At 37.4% G+C, this 17,758-nt stretch overlaps 1 protein-coding gene across 10 annotated transcripts in view; it reads right to left on the bottom strand.

Annotated features, from left to right (window-relative positions):
- The window catches only part of LOC110093659 (peptidyl-prolyl cis-trans isomerase FKBP16-4, chloroplastic-like), a 30,117-nt gene that overhangs the window by 4,608 nt on the left and 7,751 nt on the right, over positions 1–17,758 (bottom strand). For 2 of the 10 annotated variants that reach the window (XM_028701394.1, XM_028701389.1), the window contains exons 4-5: positions 16,421–16,476; positions 14,083–14,140 (exon numbers count right to left, since the gene is read on the bottom strand). In XM_028701394.1, the coding sequence (XP_028557227.1) occupies positions 14,083–14,140; positions 16,421–16,476 (114 nt within the window). Of the gene's footprint in view, positions 1–11,642; positions 11,733–12,054; positions 12,130–14,082; positions 14,141–16,420; positions 16,477–16,563; positions 16,620–17,758 lie in introns of all 10 variants that reach the window. The other 8 variants (XM_028701395.1, XM_028701386.1, XM_028701392.1 and 5 more) reach the window with 7 other exon arrangements.

The raw sequence follows: 17,758 nt of genomic DNA on the forward strand, positions 1-17,758 counted from the left end.
GCTCGGTATTTGCTCGGTATTGCTAGGTATTGCTTTGCAAAAACGAGAAATACCGTTCTGTGAAGGCCAATGCCATGCAAATACCGAGTTGTACCGAGTTTTTCTACAATTCGGTACAACTCGGTATTTGCTCGGGATTTGCTCGGTATTGCTAGGTATTTGCTCGGTATTGCTAGAAAAAACTCGGTACAACTCGGTATTTGCTCGGTATTGCTAGGTATTTGCTCGGTATTGTTCGGTATTGGTTATTGCCGAGCAAAATCGACCAATACCTAGCAATACCGAGCAATCTTGGGTCCGTTCTGGGTCGGGTTGTCGGGGCGCGCGGTAAATAATGAAAACGCGTGGCGCGATTCTACTGGCAATCGAACGTAGAGTTGCGTACGTTCACCGGACCAAATAAAAGTTCCCAAAATTGGCCCCAGCCAAATAAATTAAATCAAATTGTAGCTTAAATGCCATTTCTCCCTTCTTTCACAGTAAATCTTTGATTTGCTGAAATATTATTTGAATGTTTATATGAAGAAAACTAAATGTAACATAAAACTTAAAAATTATGGTGGCTAGAGCAATCAAAACTAGACACGTGATGATTAATAATGATGGGTTGCGAACGATAGGCATTGGCGATAGGTGGCTGTCTAAAAAAGCAGCGGTGCGAGAACAATGGGGCGGCAAAAATAGCTAGTGCTCATCGGTATATGTTGTTGAAGGAGGCCAGTGACAACAACGATGGCTGGTGGTTGCTAATGATGGCCAATAACAGCAACGATCAATAACGAAAAACAATGGCATCGGTAGCTAGCGACGGGTGAGGCAACTTTGGTAGTCGATTATAGCCCGAGTCGTAGGTGGTGATTGTCGGCAACTTGCATCAAAAATGACAAAAAAAATTTCAATGCATTTGAAATCAGCTTGATCTAACGGTTTCCAAATACACACAAATTGGGCTAGATGATGCATTCCAAATGCTTTAAAATTTTACTTAACGTTTCTTTTACTTCATACTAAACATCAATATTTTAAAGATCACTACATTTAAAATATTTTACACCTATTTTACTTCAAATCAAATAGCCCCCCTTAAACTATTTTATTCAAAATCTTACTCTACTTTTTTTTCTTCACAACATTCATTTTGTCTTTTATCTTATTATTGAAAACTTGCCTTGGCTGTTAAGCCGACAATTCAAGAAACAGAAGTATGAGAGCGTAAAGTGTAAATTTTAATTACAGCTTTTGTGATTACACATCTCTATTTATAGAGTTTACAACATACATTGGCTTTATAGCTATTACACGTGTGATGGTATTATTGGTCACTAGCTTGTTGTTTGTGTTTTATTTTTATCTCCTAATACCCCCTGGCAAACGGATGAATCGATAGGATTGATCAGTTTGTGAGCCAGTAGCTTAAACCGTGTAACAGACAAATATTTGGTAAACAAATCCGCTAGTTGATCCTTGGTTGAGATATGATGTACTTGAATGCTATGATTCTTTATACAATCTCTAATGAAATGACAATCGATTTCGATGTGTTTGGTACGTGCATGATATACCGGGTTATTTGCCAATGCAATTGCCGAAGTATTGTCACAATAAAATTTGGTTGGTTCTAGTTGAGGACAATCTAGCTCATGTAGTAGTCGTCGTAGCCATATGATTTCAGTTGTGACTAGCGCAATGGCCCGGTACTCTGCTTCAGTAGACGACCGTGCTATGGTTGTCTGCTTTTTAACACTCCAAGATATGAGTGATGTACCTAAGAAGTTACAATATCCTGTTGTAGACTTACGATCAGTGTGATCGCCTGCCCAATCCGAGTCTACATTGGATTGAAGTGTTAAAGAACTACCGTTAATAGGCAAACCAAACTGTGTAGTTCCTCGAATATATCTTAATATTTGTTTCAGTGCATCAAAGTCATTGATTCTTGGTTGATGCATTTGTTGGCATGCTCGATTTACCGCATATGAAATATCTGGGTGTGTCAACGTCAAATATTGTAATGCACCGATAAGCTGTCGGTACAATTGCGGGTTTGAGAACAGCTCGGTATTGCCTTCGGACGCTTTCTTGATGCAACATGGTGTAGATACTGGTTTGCTGTTTTGCATACCAGCTCTTGCCAGAATATCTTCCGCATACCTTGTCTGTTGAAGAAACATACCAGTTGGTGTATGAGTGACAGTAATACCGAGAAACTGATTTAATGAACCCAGTTTCCTCATTTTGAACTTGTGCTGAAGCTGTTCCAACAGCTGAGTGATAACAGATGAATTATTGCCCGTGACTATAATGTCATCTACGTATATGAGCACATAAACTTTTGAAGTATCCTTCCGATAGATGAGCAAGGAAGGATCTGAATGACTTGTAGTGAATTCAAGTTGATGAAGAAAGCCTATGAGCATTTCAAACCATTTGCGCGGTGCTTGTTTGAGTCCATACAGTGCCTTATTCAATTTACAGACATATGTGGGATGTTGATTATCCACAAAACCAATTGGTTGCTTCATAAAAACTGTTTCAGATAGCTCTCCGTGCAAGAATGCATTTGATACATCCAGTTGATGTATTGCCCATTGATGATGAAGAGCCAAGATTAACAACACACGGACAGTTGTAATTTTAGCAACCGGGCTAAATGTCTCAATGTAGTCAATACCAAACTCTTGATTGTATCCCAAAGCTACTAATCTAGCTTTGTGCCTTGCCAGTGTACCATCTGATTTGTATTTGGTTCGATAAGTCCATTTACAACCAAGAATATTTTGGTTATCTGTTGGTGGAACTAAAGTCCATGTACCTTGAGATTGTAAAGCTTGATATTCGTGTGACATTGCTTGCCGCCAATGTTCATGCTTAACTGCCTCCTTGTAAGAGGTAGGATCAGGTGTAATTACCTGATGAGTAAGATCAAAAACAGGCTTGGGTTTGAGAATACCCGCTTGTGAACGGGTCTGCATTTTGTGAGATCTGAGGTTTTTGACTGGAACAGACGGAGCCTGTGATGTTTCAGTTGGAGATATAGAGGAATTTGGAAAATTTGAATGAAGTTGAGTAACCTGTGACGGTATGGCAAGGTTGGAATTATTTGTCGGATTACCTGCTGTAATTACCGAGGATGTAGGAACTAGTAATAGAGGCGGGATTTGATTTTCTGGAACACGGTGATTATTTTTATGTGTCTGAAGGGATTGATCTTGAAATGGGAATTTGGTTTCATTGAAAATTACATGTCTGGATACAAATATCCTCTGAGTGTTAGGATCAAAACACCGGAATCCCTTTTGGTTTAAAGCATAACCGACAAACACACATGGGATGGACAGAGGAGACAATTTGGATTTGGAGTAAGGTTTCAACCATGGGAAGCATAAGCATCCGAAAGTTTTGAGATGAGTGTAGGAAGGTAACTTTTGGTAGAGCATTTCGAATGGAGTTTTGTATTGGATCGTAACTGTAGGAAGACGATTTATGAGATGGATGGCTGTATGTAAAGCTTCGACCCATAGAGTATGAGGTGTATTGGATTGAATCAAAAGACTACGAATCGTTTCTAGAATATGGCGATTCTTACGTTCAGCAACACCGTTTTGAGCCGATGTGTAAGGACACATATATTGATGGAAGATTCCCCAAGTTTTGCAATAGAGTTTGAAGTTTTTGTTCAAGTATTCACCACCTCCATCTGTACGAATGGTACAGATGTTTGCATTAAAATGAACTTGAACGAACTTATGAAAATTCACAAAAACATGGAAAAATTCAGATTTTTGAGTAAGTGGAAAAACCCAACAAAACCGCGAATAGTCATCAATGAACGTAACAAAGTAGCGATAACCTTGTATTGATGTAGTGTGGGAAGGACCCCATACATCTGAATGTACTAGTTCAAACGGCTTAGTTGTAGTGGTAACAGAAGTGGGAAAATACAATTGCTTGCTTTTAGCTAACTGACATGTAGTACACATAGTATTGTGTGATTTATTATGTATATGATTATTGTTAACAGATAGACGATTTAGAATGGCTGCAGCTGGATGCCCGAGCCTTGAGTGCCACAAATTCGGTACAGTTTGGATAGAGAGAAGAGCAAGATCTTGTGGTTTAGTTGAACTAACCGAGTATAGTCCATTATGGCATGGACCGTGAAGAAGTAGACGCTTGCTCTTCATATCCTTTATTTGATAGCCATTAGCAGAGAAAGAGACAATGCAATTGTTGTCATGAGTTAACTGATGGACTGAAAGAAGATTAAAAGAAAGATTTGGCACATGATGGATGTTTTGAAGAACAAGATTACCTGAGGGTGTAGGAAGGATTCCCTTGCCTGTATTTTGTATTGGTATCTGTTTTCCATTTCCGATAGTCACCTGAGCCGAACCCAAATAAGGATCAATAGTGGAAAGATGGGTTGAATCGGCTGTTAGATGAGTCGATGCCCCACTGTCAAGATACCAGTCATCATGATTTGGCGTTTCAGATGAACTGAACAATGCGGTTTTTTGTGAATCTTCATTATATGAGAAGTCTGCTCGGTACCAATGTCACGACCCGACCCGAGACGAGACGGATCCCGCCCGTGCTGGATCGCGACGGAGCTGCACTAACCAGGCTTGCCAAGGGCTTGTCTGAACGAGGCTGTGAAGATCTCTGGCTACGACCACGACGTCCCCGATCAACATTGTTACGACCGCGACCACGACCTCGATAAGCAGTGAGTGCCATTGTCGGATCAGTTAATTGAAGATTTTGCAGATCTTTGGTTGAATCTTGAAGACTCTGCTCTTCTGTACATAAGAGACTGTACAAATCATCAAGGCTTATAGGCTGCAGATTGGTCCGAAGAGCTGTTTTAAATGCTTGGTAGGTTGCCGGTAACCCATTGAGGGTATGGATGATAACATCTTCAGGATCAATGTTACTGCCTGCAGCAGCAATCATGTCCACTTTTGATTTTATTTCCAGAAGGTAATCAGTCATTGATTTATCACCTTTGATCATATGATGTAAATCGTTTTTCAACTGAATGACTCGAGATCTTGTTGTGGATTGTAGACGAAGTTCGAGTGTCTCCCAGATTTCTGCAGTATGTGTTAATGAGAGCACATATGGGAGAACAGGTGACGAGATTATCGAATATAAAGCAGCCGCTAGGTTTTGATCCGTCAGGTCCCATTATGCTTGAGCTAGGTCATCCGCATTTGATGAAAGACCAGTAGAAGAATTAGGAGCAGGAGTCGATCCGTCCAAGAATCCCTTAAATCCGTTGGCGCTGAAGATTTTGAGTACATGAGATCTCCAAATTGGATAATTGGTTGCGGTGAGAGAATTTGAAACCATATTCTTGATGTTACTCATCAAGAACTTGAGTTGTGGAGAAAAGGTAATCTGAGAGATCGTTGTCGTAGAATCCACCGTCGGAGGAGAAGTCGATGATCCAACCATTTGAGAGAAGACGATGGCGAGAGAGTGAATCAAGAGAAAAAAAAAAATTCGTTCTCAGAAGCGGAGCTCTGATACCATGAAAACTTGCCTTGGCTGTTAAGTCGACAATTCAAGAAATAGAAGTATGAGAGCGTAAAGTGTAAATTCTCGTTACAGCTTTTGTGATTACACAGCTCTATTTATAGAGTTTACAACATACATTGGCTTTATAGCTATTACACGTGTGATGGTATTATTGGTCACTAGCTTGCTGTTTGTGTTTTCTTGTTATCTCCTAATATGGACGATCTATTCCAAATCGTCAGTTTAATCAATGGCTTTTAACCGACCAAAACCTCGCGGCTGCCCTCTGTTCTACAATCTCCTCCGCCATTTTACCATATGTCGTCAATCTGGACTCAACTTCGGCCATTTGGTCAACACTTGAAACAAGATTTCAATCCACAAATCGATCCAGAGTTATCCAGCTCAAGAACTCTCTCCATAATATCTCTCTCAAGAATCAAACTATCACTCAATATCTTTCTGAAATCAAGTCAATTGTCGATCAAATTTCAGCTTCTGGAGCGACGGTGGATCATGAAGATGTAATTCTTTACATCCTTAATGGCCTACCGTCCGCTTACCAATCTTTCAAAACAGTGATTCGTACAATGTTAACACCTCTCTCGCTCGATCAGCTGTATCCTCTTCTTCTTAGTGAAGAAGTTAACATCGCATTTGACACTGCCCGTGCTTCCTCTCTGTTGGATCCAAACACAGCGTTATTTACTACTCGTGGCCGTGGACGACGTTCTCGGGGTAGATCATCGTCGAATACCAACACGACGTCTCTCTCCTCTTCTAACTCTACGGTGATCTGTCAGATCTGTGCCAAGAGAGGTCATGTGGCCTCCAGTTGCTGGCATAGACTGGACATGAATTATGTTCCGCAGCAGCAGCAATCGACGCATAGGGCTCTTGCAGCAAATTCCAATAGCTCCTACTCGAATTGGTTTCTTGATTCAGGAGCAACTAATCATCTCACCAATTCGATGGATAACATGTCCATAGCAACACCATATCAAGGCTCCGAAACTGTTACTGTCGGCGATGGGAGATCGGTTAACATTGCCAATACTGGTACAGGCCTGTTACCGACTCCCAACCGTAAGCTATCGTTATCTCAAATTCTTCACACACCTTTTCTACATTATAATTTGCTTTCCATTTCAAAACTGACCAAAGATAATGATATTTCGATCATTTTTAATCCTTCTAGTTTTTTGTTTAAGGATATGAAGACGCAACAGGTGCTGCTTCAAGGACCATGTGAGAATGGTCTCTACCCCATTCGATTCTCCACTACCTCTTCTCCTGATTCGGGACTTGCGGCTGTCAGTGATAAATCTACTACATGGCATAATAGACTAGGGCATCCCCATCTGCGGGTGATTAGTAAAATCTCTCAGTGTAATCCCATGCTTAAAATAAACACTGATCATATATCATGCTTGCCGTGTAAACAGTCCAAAGGTTATAAAACTGTCTTTGAAAGATCTAAAAACAGACAAAGCTCTCCGCTCTCTCTAGTGCATTCGGATGTTTGGGAACCTGCCCAGTCGTTTCTACTCAAGGTTACCGATATTATGTGCTTTTCGTTGATGATTTTTCAAGGTTTTCTTGGATCTTTCCGATGAAACTAAAATCTGAGGTTTTCAACATCTTTGTAAATTTTAAAAATCAACTTGAAAAGCTCACCTCGCACATTATCAAAACACTCCGCACGGATGGTGGAACTGAATTTCTCAATCACAATTTCAAACAATTTTTGAGTAATCACGACATCACTCATCAAATTTCCTGCCCTTACACTCCTCAACAGAATGGGGTGGCCGAACGCAAGCACAGGCATTTAATTGAAACGAATCGGACATTACTTCATACTGCATCCGTTCCTTACAAGCATTGGCCTGATGCAGTCCTTACTGCTACTTACCTTATAAATTGCTTACCATCTCCAACTATGGATAACCTTACTCCATTCGAACTACTTCACAACTCCAAACCCAACTACAATCACCTGCGCACATTCGGGTGTGCATGTTTTCCTCTATCTAACAACCGTGACCATCATAAGCTTCAACCAAACTCTCCTCTATGCGTGTTTCTTGGCTACTCAGAAACCTATAAAGGATACAAATGTTTGGACATCTCTAGCAACAAAATTATATTCTCTAGACACATATCCTTTGATGAAAACTTATTTCCTTTTCACAAGGTTTCTTTTGTTAACACTGAATCACTCCAAACTTCATCCAACATGCCACCTAAATTCCTGATTCCTGTCTGTTTCTCAATCTATTCCTTCTCCCCCGGATACTACCACTCATAACAATTCTATTCATACCAGGCATTCTCCATCTTAGCCCCAACCTCAATTACAGTCTGACATTTCTCCATCCTCACCCGCTGGGCCCAAACAACCTACTCATCATATGCTAACTAGGCACAAAACAGGGAATCTGAAAATGGTTACTCGCCTAAATCTGCTTCACTCTCAATCTACTGCTTGGGCAATTGAGACACCGTCTAACTATGCTCAAGTTGTCAAACTCCCAGAGTGGCGTGAAGCAATGGCTCAAGAATTCCTAGCCTTACAGCAACAAGGCACATGGAGTCTTGTAAAACCGTTGTCAGGATCCTCCATACTAGGCTGCAAGTGGACCTACAGAACTAAGTTTCACGCTGATGGATCAGTCGTAAAATATAAAGCTCGTCTCGTGGCTCAAGGTAATCATCAAGAATTCGGATTGGACTATACTGAAACGTTCAGTCCAGTAGCAAAACTTCCGACAATACGAATTATGCTTGTGGTTGCCTTATACAACAATTGGCAAGTTGATCAGCTCGACTTAGCAAATGCGTTCCTCCATGGTAAGCTGTCTGAAGACGTATTCATGATTCAACCCAGAGGTTTTGAAGACTCAAACTTTCCTAATCATGTCTGTCGTCTCCACAAGGCCATTTATGGTCTCAAGCAAGCTCCACGTCAATGATACAACACTTTCACTACTACCATACATTCCTAGTCTCCATTGGGTTCAATCACAACAAGTCTGATCCTTCTCTACTCACCCTTCGCACACAGCACATTACTATTTTTCTATTGGTTTATGTGGATGATATCTTAATTACCAGAAATGATTCTACTGCCATAGCCTCGGTCATCAAACAACTTGATACCAAGTTCTCAATGAAGCACTTAGGACCGGTTCATGACTTTCTTGGTATTAAAATAGACAAAACTCCAGATTCATATTTCCTATCCCAAAGACAATATGCCACTTCAATTCTTCAGCAAATGAACTTAGTAGATTGCAAGCCCTTGGCCAATCCAACCTGTACAAAGTTCCCGAGCACATATCCAACTGATCAGCAGGCTTCTGATCCTCAGCTCTATCGACCATAACTGGTTCATTGCAATACCTGACACTTACTCGTCATGACATTGCATACAGTGTCAACCAATTATCGCAAAATATGCATGATCCTCAACCCCAACACTTCTATATGCTCAAGAGACTTCTTCTCTACATCAAAGGTACGCTTGACTTTGGGATTCCTATTACAAAAACTAATCTTCTTCTTAAATCCTTTTCAGATGCTGATTGGGTTGGAGATCTGGTATCCAGAAAATCAACGTCCGGCTACTGTTCATTTCTAGGCGACATGATCATCTCTTGGACTGTCAAAAAGCAGCACACGGTTGCTAGATCTTCCACATAATCTGAATATAGAGCGTTAGCCGCTATAACAACTGACATTATATGGCTTCGTCGCCTACTATCTGAATTCGGCCTCTCCCAAAACTATCCTACAGATATATTTTGTGACAACACCTCCGCAATTGCACTGGCGAATAATTCAATTTTTTCACGCCAGAACAAAGCACAATGAAATAGATCAGAAGTTCATTCGGGAACATCTGCAACAAAACAATGTTCGCTTACTACCCATAAGCACAATTGATCAAACAGCGGATATTTTTACCAAGGCTTTATCTACACAGCGGTTTATTAAGCTAAGAAACAAGCGGACTGTATCTTCATATCCCTCAGCTTGTGGGGGAATGTTAAAGCATAACAGCAAGTAAATAAATAATTGTAATACTCATTCTTGCTGACGTGGCTGGCGTTCATTTGCTATTGATTTAATACAGCCACTGTTCTCTATATATAGGGATGTATTGTTGCCGTATGAGACATAATGAAATATTCCATTTCTCTGTTTCGTTTCACATCTTGTTCTTGTTCCTTCTGCTTTTCTGTTCTTTAGTTACTACATACATATATATATATATATTACTCGAACAGCCTAAAGTTCAACAAATTTATAGCAAAAAATGCACATGCAAGTTTCTTGTACCTGAAAATAATTTATATGATACTACGATCTAGATCGATAGGTGAAACAGGCCCCCTGCTAGAGGTAGGGATTATATTTTAGATATAATGAAGCCTAAATTTTTTAAGCTTTGAAGCAAAGCAAGAAACATAAGCTACAAACTTCGAAGCATAAACTTTCATCATTTTAGGATTCATCTGGGACGGCTTTTTTACTGCTTCTTAAAGTAGCTTTCTAATATAAATTTTTTAATTTTTTTACTAAAAAGTCACTTTAAGAAGAAAAAAAAAGTGTCCCAAACGAAGCCTTAAGCAAGCCAACAACTTCAAAATGTTATAGGAGAGATTCACTTCAAACTGCAAAAAAAGCAAGTTTTGTAGTGAGGTTATAGAACAACCGAGAGCTCATCTTTGGGTTGTAGAGCTTTGCATCACCACATAGGATTCCCTCTAGCATTCTCCATACCAACAATTCACTTATTTGATCGGTGAATATGACAGTACGCTCTTATTACAGACACAGCACTTGTTTCCTGGATGACAGATTGATTAACCCTTTGGTTAAGTAATAGCAACGACATAGTTGCATCTATTTCTAACCATTAATTCATTTCTGGTGACAACTGTAAATTGTATCAATTTCTGAGTAAATTTTATTGTCATCTCTGGTGGTAACTAAGTGCTGATCCGCAAAGTTTTTCCTTGTTACTACATTATGGTTTCTTATGCAATTTTCATGTTCAGAAACTTTTTTCAAGATCCTTTGTATCATGTAATTGAAGACTTGTTGAGTGTAGCTTGAATACATTTAATTATCTTCTTTTTCTTATTTTGTTGCAACTGGGTAACTGAAATGTAAAATTGATGCTAGAAAAAATGTATTACTTTCATTTTATTTTTTATTGAGTGTTTATCAAATTAGGCCTTCCGATGACCCTGTTAGGAAAGTTGAGGTATTAGATTTGACTTATGTTAAGAAAGGTAGAGGTAGACCTAAAAAGACTTGGTTAGAAAATATTAGAAATGATATTTCTTTATTAAATTTAAATGAGAATTTGACTTTTAACATGACATAATGGAGAAAAAGGATTCATATAGCCGACCCCACGTAGTAGGACAAAGGCTTGATGTTGTTGTTGTTTATCAAATTCTAATAGTTTTTCTATTGATTTATGGTTAGGGAATGAAGTTTGATTTGCTTCTAAAAGTTCACGACTAGATTCAAATTTGAATGGTTCGACTTTAATCAGCTCAACTCGAAATTACCACTATTAATTCAAATTTGAGTCAAGCAGAAATCTATTATTCCAAATTTGAGTTTAGTAAGACTGACTAGGAATTGAGTAGATAATAAACCCAGGAAGTTTTCAATATAACAACATGAACATGCAGCACATTTTAAGATAAGATTCAAAGGGAGCTTTCACAATCGTCCAAATAGCACTCTGGCTAAATTAATTTCACTTAAGCTCAATAACGAAGAATATCAAAAGAAATTAATTGACACTCAAGTAGTCTTCATCCCAGCAGCTGTTTCAGGCTTAAAATGTTCATATCTATGCAAGAAAATATCAGGTTTGGCATACATTCCATGCAATTTTAATCAAATCAACCCCACAGTACCTTCTCAACCAACAAAATACACTTCCAATTTAAGAATAGGGAAAAATAATCAATTACTTGCAAACAACCCAATGAAATGAAATTATTCCGTAAGTTTATTTTTGAAAAAGGTAACAGAGCCGAAATACACAAGAAAGAGGGAATAACTGATACGTTTAAATGCTCAAGTAATTTTACCTGGCCGCCAACCCTCATTCCTTCAACCCCAAGATCCAAACCTTTAAGAACAGTTCCATTTTCAGACTGTCCGACATCAAAACCATAAGGCTGCAACAATTTAGCAACTATGAAAACCTAGCAAAAAGCCTAAAGAGCAGTTTTGATAAATTTTGAAGAAAATTCATATAAAAATTTTGCCAAATAAATCAACTTCAAGAACAATTTGGAAGGACTAGAACACTTTAAGTATTGATGGAAAGGTAATAGAAATAAGTAGCTACAGAAATCTACAAATAAGACTACAAAAAAATTGTGGTAAACAACTAGATAATGTTGCATCAGAAATCTCCATTCATACTTTTGAGCACGTTAAAGCTCAGGTGAAGAGAATAATGCTTGTCATGAACATGATCATATTGCATAATCATACCGTGCCACCAGTAACACCAAGGCCTTGACGACTAGTCATGAAAGTTACACCCTTCCACTTGGCAACATAATGCACCTACAAGAAATTCAATGATTAGATTGGCTTTTCAGAACAAGCAAAAGTTATCATGGTAGGTAGCATTCGGATTTTGAAAAGAAAACTAAGATACCCAAAAGCTAAAACTAACAGAGACTGAACAATGGCTAAGAATATCAATAATGGGAGGGTTTGTAAAGATAGAAATGATTCCAACAACAACATCAAGTCTTCATTCCACTACGTGGGGTTGGCTACATGAATCATTTTTCTTCATTGTGCCTTGTTAAGAGTCAAATTCTCATTTAAATCTAATAAAGAAAAGTCAATTCTAATATTTTCTAACCAAGTCTTTTTAATTCTACCTCAACCTTTCTTAACATAGGCCAAATCTAATACATCTACTCTCCTAATAAGGTCATCGGAAGGCCGCCATTTTACATGTCCAAACCATCTAAGGTGACTCTCTCTAATCTTATCTGTCACTGGAGCTACTCCAACCTTTTCACGGATATGCTCGTTTCGTATCCTGTCTCTAAGAGTAAATTCACTCATTCACCTAAGCATCATCATCTCAGCAACACTTAACTTAATATTATGCTTCTCTTTTAATGGCCAACATTCTATGCCATAAAACATTGCAGGTCTCACCACCATCTTATAAATTTTTTCCTTAAATTTGAGTGGTACTTTTCTACACACAACAAACCCGAAGCATTCCTCCACTTCAACCATCCAACTTGAATTCTACTAATAATATCCCCATCTATTTTACCATCACTCTGAACAATAGACTCAAGATATCTAAAACGGGTACACTTATTAATGACTTGATCGCTCAAAGTCACAAAAAGCATACACCAAGGTACATCCTCTTGCAAATGTCTAGTAAGAACATCCATGACTAAAGCAAAAAGATAAGGACTTAAGGCTGATCCTTGATGTAATACAATAGAAATAGGAAAATACTTGGTCAAACCAAAACCACCTTGTGTTTGAACACAAGTAACAACTCCTGTATAATACATATCCCTAATGACTTGAATATAAGCATTACTAACACTTTTCTTTTCTAGAACTCTCCATAGCACTTTTCTTGGAACTTTATCATATGCTTTCTCTAAATCAATAAATATCATATGTAGATCCTCCTTATTCTCTCTAAACTTCTCCATCAACCATCTCATTAAATGAATAACTTCCATATGTTGATCAAAATTTAAACTAGTACTTTGAATTAAATCCATATATTAAAATTTTCATGTTAACTCAACTTTTAAATACACTATTTGATACTTGATACTTTTAATTTACTACCCTAATCACATACCATATATTGATCAAAATTTAAAATAGTACTAGACCATCTCAAATTAGATCGATACCCCTATCAAGTTAATAGGGCTGAAAAATGGCCTTATCTCATAATTATTTGGGTAAGCAACTTTGATTTAACAAAGGATTTGATTTAATGAAGGTAGGCATCACATAACAACTCAATCATAACACATAGAAACAACTTTAATTTGTAGCTAATACATGCTAAAATGTTGACACATTTTATATTAAATCTGCTTACTTTAAATGTATAACATAGTACACATTTCATAGTTCATTCTCAAAAAATTTAGGATATGCTTGGTTTCTCTTTTTTGTTTTTTGTTTCCAAAAATAGGTTGTTAAGCAAAAGAATGATTGATTAGAATGTTTGTTTTCGTGTTTTAGAAAAGGGATAAATTTTCCTATACTTACAAAACACATGTTTTGGAAACAGACCTAAATAGTTTTTGAAATTGAAAATATGTCAGTTTTCTGTTTCTGCAATCAAACATGTTTTCTTTTTTCTGCGTGAAAACAGGAAATGAGTAAGACCATCCAAACATATTTTTGTTTTAAGAGAAAATAAACAGATTTTTAGCTATATGCACCAAACTTGAATATCGGATGTTGAGACGACACGCAGAAAAGAATAAATTGAGATGATGACCATACGGCAACACGTGATCCCTTCACAGCTTTAGACCCGCCTCCAACCTTCAGATCGTAGTACCTACAGGAATAATAGATATTTACAGAATTTAATTTGGTTTAACGACAGGTATAAATACTATCAAAACTATAATTACTCATGTCACTCATAACACAGTTGTTCTAGTCAATGAAACAAAAACACAGGAGCAAGAAGATAACTATGATTTTCACAAAGGAATGGTGCCTCAAAATCCAAAATAAATCCAATAAAGGTTGAACATTACGTACTTTATGAAACACCAAAACTCGAAAATCACAACCATAACTTGACCAATATACATAAATTCATCACCTAAATGTCTTAGTCCATTCTGAGACTGAATACCCTAATTAGGATGAACAAATTTAGAATCCATTCACCAAAGCGAGGATTGAAGCTTTCTTTTCCTATAAGATAAACACAAATGACAGTAGTTACTTTAATGTTCATATAATTAATTTTGGTAAGGATTTTCTTGTTCTTTAAGAGGCTGAAAGGAGGAGGTATTTGTAGCAGAGTTAAGGATTTAGCTACCACTGACGGCAAGTCCCTACCTTCTTTTCTAGCTGCCAATTTTAGCGGAAAAAAACTGGTGGTGGCTGTGGAGGCAACATCGTGGTTCATTGTAGCCTTGTAGGATGCAGTTCTCTTGAAGAATCAAGCCCAAGGGTGGAAACAGTGCAGCTAACACTAGTAATCACAGGTTATTGCAATGAGGCCGATATCACTAGCTAGCAATCATTCAATATCGACCCAGTTCTCTTAAGTTTTCAAAAGAGACAACAGAAGAAGGAATATTATTGGAGGCTGACAAGAGGAAGATATTTGGGCAAAATATTCAAATATTAGGTTCTCTGTTATCCTTTTCTTTAATTTCAATTATTTTTTCCTCTCGGTTTAGTTATTTTCTCACTATTTTCCTTATAGGATCTAGGGTGGTTAAAGAACCACTCCAAACCAAGATTCTAGTAAGAGGCGGGTGTTCATTCTGTAGCCTGGGAGTGGGAGGCGGAAATAGAGAATATCGCAGTATCAAGAATTGTCTGCATGTTGGCAATGGTGCAGGCCCATACAAAATCAAGTATTAACCAGTTCATTTCCAGTTGCATGGAACTCATACGAGAAATTTTGTATAACCTTTGGTTTTGCGAAACAGAGAACCATTTTCATGATAGTAAGGATATTTGAAATCAGAAAATATCATAGGAGTCCTATAATTCAGTTTGTTATATTTTTTATTATCTTACCACCTATTGGTTCAGAATCAGATAAACTCTAATCTTTCTTACATTAAGGAGTCCTTCAGATCTAATTCTATAAATATATTTTTGATAATTTTTTTTCCCCTACATTAAGAATATCACCTTAGCATGCATTCTACTCAATTCCACTACAATAAACTCTAATCTTCTTTGACTAAGGACACTCACCTTCTAAGCAAGAGATGTGGCTTCATCATGCCTAAACCTAAAACCCGATTCCCACCTAAAAGCCTTTAAACCTAGAACTTAGACTCAAGGTTCCACCAAAAACTCTATTTCTGCAACAATTTTACAAAAAAGGCAACCAAAAATCCTATTTCATAATCATCACTATCTTTATCTCAACTATGTGGAATCGATTTTTTAAATTCACATTCTCTGTTTGTTTGTGTAGAGTGCTTAAGAAGTTTTCTAAACCTAATTTCTCCAATCTAAGTTTGTATATCTTATTCTAATATATGATCACTGTATTGCTAATAGATATTTTCTTATGCTTTCTCTGTTTAGTATTTTCTTCGGTTTTAGATGAGTCCTTTATTTTTAGTCTTTTTTGTCTTCTTGTAATTAGTGAGCTGTCATGCACTTCGCTATTAATAGCCTATCTGTGTCTTTCTCAAGGTATGTGTGTGCATTCATTTTACAAACAAGAATAAAGAACCCCCATTGGAAAAGGGGATTGAGAGCTGTGATCTTCTCATTATTTTTCTGTATTCCTCTCAAAAGCTTTTCGTTTCATTGTAAAGAGATTGCATGCAAAGAACGAGTGCTTCTTGGATTAAGAATCTCGGTTTAATGGAGAAAATGACTTCAGTTTGTCATGTGAGTAAAAAGATCTTAAGAATATCATCTGGAAAAAATAGTGCCTAAAGTAAAGAAATGCCTGTATAGAAACAGTTCAATTATAGCAAACTGAAAAATATAATTGAACGATCATCATCTCTGTAATCAACATTACTAGTACAATACAAATTGAATGCTAATTTTAGGAAGATAATAAACCAAGGAATAGAGACGAACTGAAATACGTCTACCAAGTTGATTTAAGGGGATTACTAACTTCAGACCATTTGGGAGAGTAGTGAAATCGCTCTCAGGTACCTTTGCTCCCCTGAGCTGCAAGGAGATGAGAAAGAAAGAGTCAAGGGAAATCATTCACATCTCAAGTTATAATATAACGAGTAAATTAAACAATTTCCTCACTGCTCGTCTACTAGAGGAAATGGCTTCAGCTACACGACACATGTTGAGTCCAGCGGCTAAACGAAAACAAAACAGGAGAATATTAGTTAATTTTCGATCAAGCAGGAAAATATGCAGAGCAACCAAATAGAACAAAGCAATAAGATACATGATAAAACCAAGGAGGAAGATCTTGAGAGATCTTCTTGCAAGAGATAGAGAGGGAGAGGGAGGGAAGAGAGCCAAAACATAGAAATTTTGTAAATCTTATTTCTCTCTTGGCCTCAAAGCCTAAAACAAACTAAAGTCTATTTATAGGCTCCTACAAGCTATATAAATAGCTACACAAATAGCTATACTATGCCATACAAGAAACCTAAACAAAAAGCAAACCTAAATCTAGGAACAAATATCCAACAATACAATTCCCGTCTATTACTCCTCACCTGACGCCCCAGCCATGTCCAAGCAGCTGGCACCGTAGTCCAATCAAATGATCAAAGATAAATCGAATCATTATGGACAAGAACAACTTCAAAACCTAAGAAATAATTATAATGACTATATTCCTTTTATTTCTAAGTTCGCCTTTCAATAAAATGAGGTTCATCAATTTAAATGATCCTTAAAAACTAATGCTAATTACAATTCAACCTTGGAATATGCCCCACTCAATTTATAACTTTCTATACATTCTGAACTGATTAACGAAATCAGGAAATAGGAGAAGTATGAATCAACTGTCCAATTTTATGTCCTTTTGAGGGCATTCAACTTAATGGGGTTGTATTGGGCATCGAGTGATCTTATGGAATCGCCACAGGTTCTTTTATCAGGAATTTCTTCTTCTTTTTTTTTTTTAATTCAAGGTGCAATAATCACAACAGAGGTTAATATTAGCTAAACCCTTAAAAAGTTGTTCCCTGGGACAACCTATCTAAAAACAGAAATATCAAGAGCATGGACCTGAGCCCTAAATAAAAAATTCTTAGTGCAATTCCAATAGAAGGCCCATAGCCCCACTGATGAAATTACATTCTGTAGATGGAGGGTCAATAGCACCATTAAGAACAAGCACGATAATAGGATAGAGTCTGAGGTTAAGGAGCTCTCCAAATCCACGCATCTAATGGCCCTAACCAAAATGAATATCCATAAACATGAATTCAAAGGTAGGTTTACTGATGTGAAACAACATGCGATGGAAACAAGAACT

Source organism: Dendrobium catenatum, unplaced genomic scaffold, assembly GCF_001605985.2.
Source record: "Dendrobium catenatum unplaced genomic scaffold, ASM160598v2 fragScaff_scaffold_1684, whole genome shotgun sequence".
NCBI classification, from domain to species: Eukaryota; Viridiplantae; Streptophyta; class Magnoliopsida; order Asparagales; family Orchidaceae; genus Dendrobium; species Dendrobium catenatum.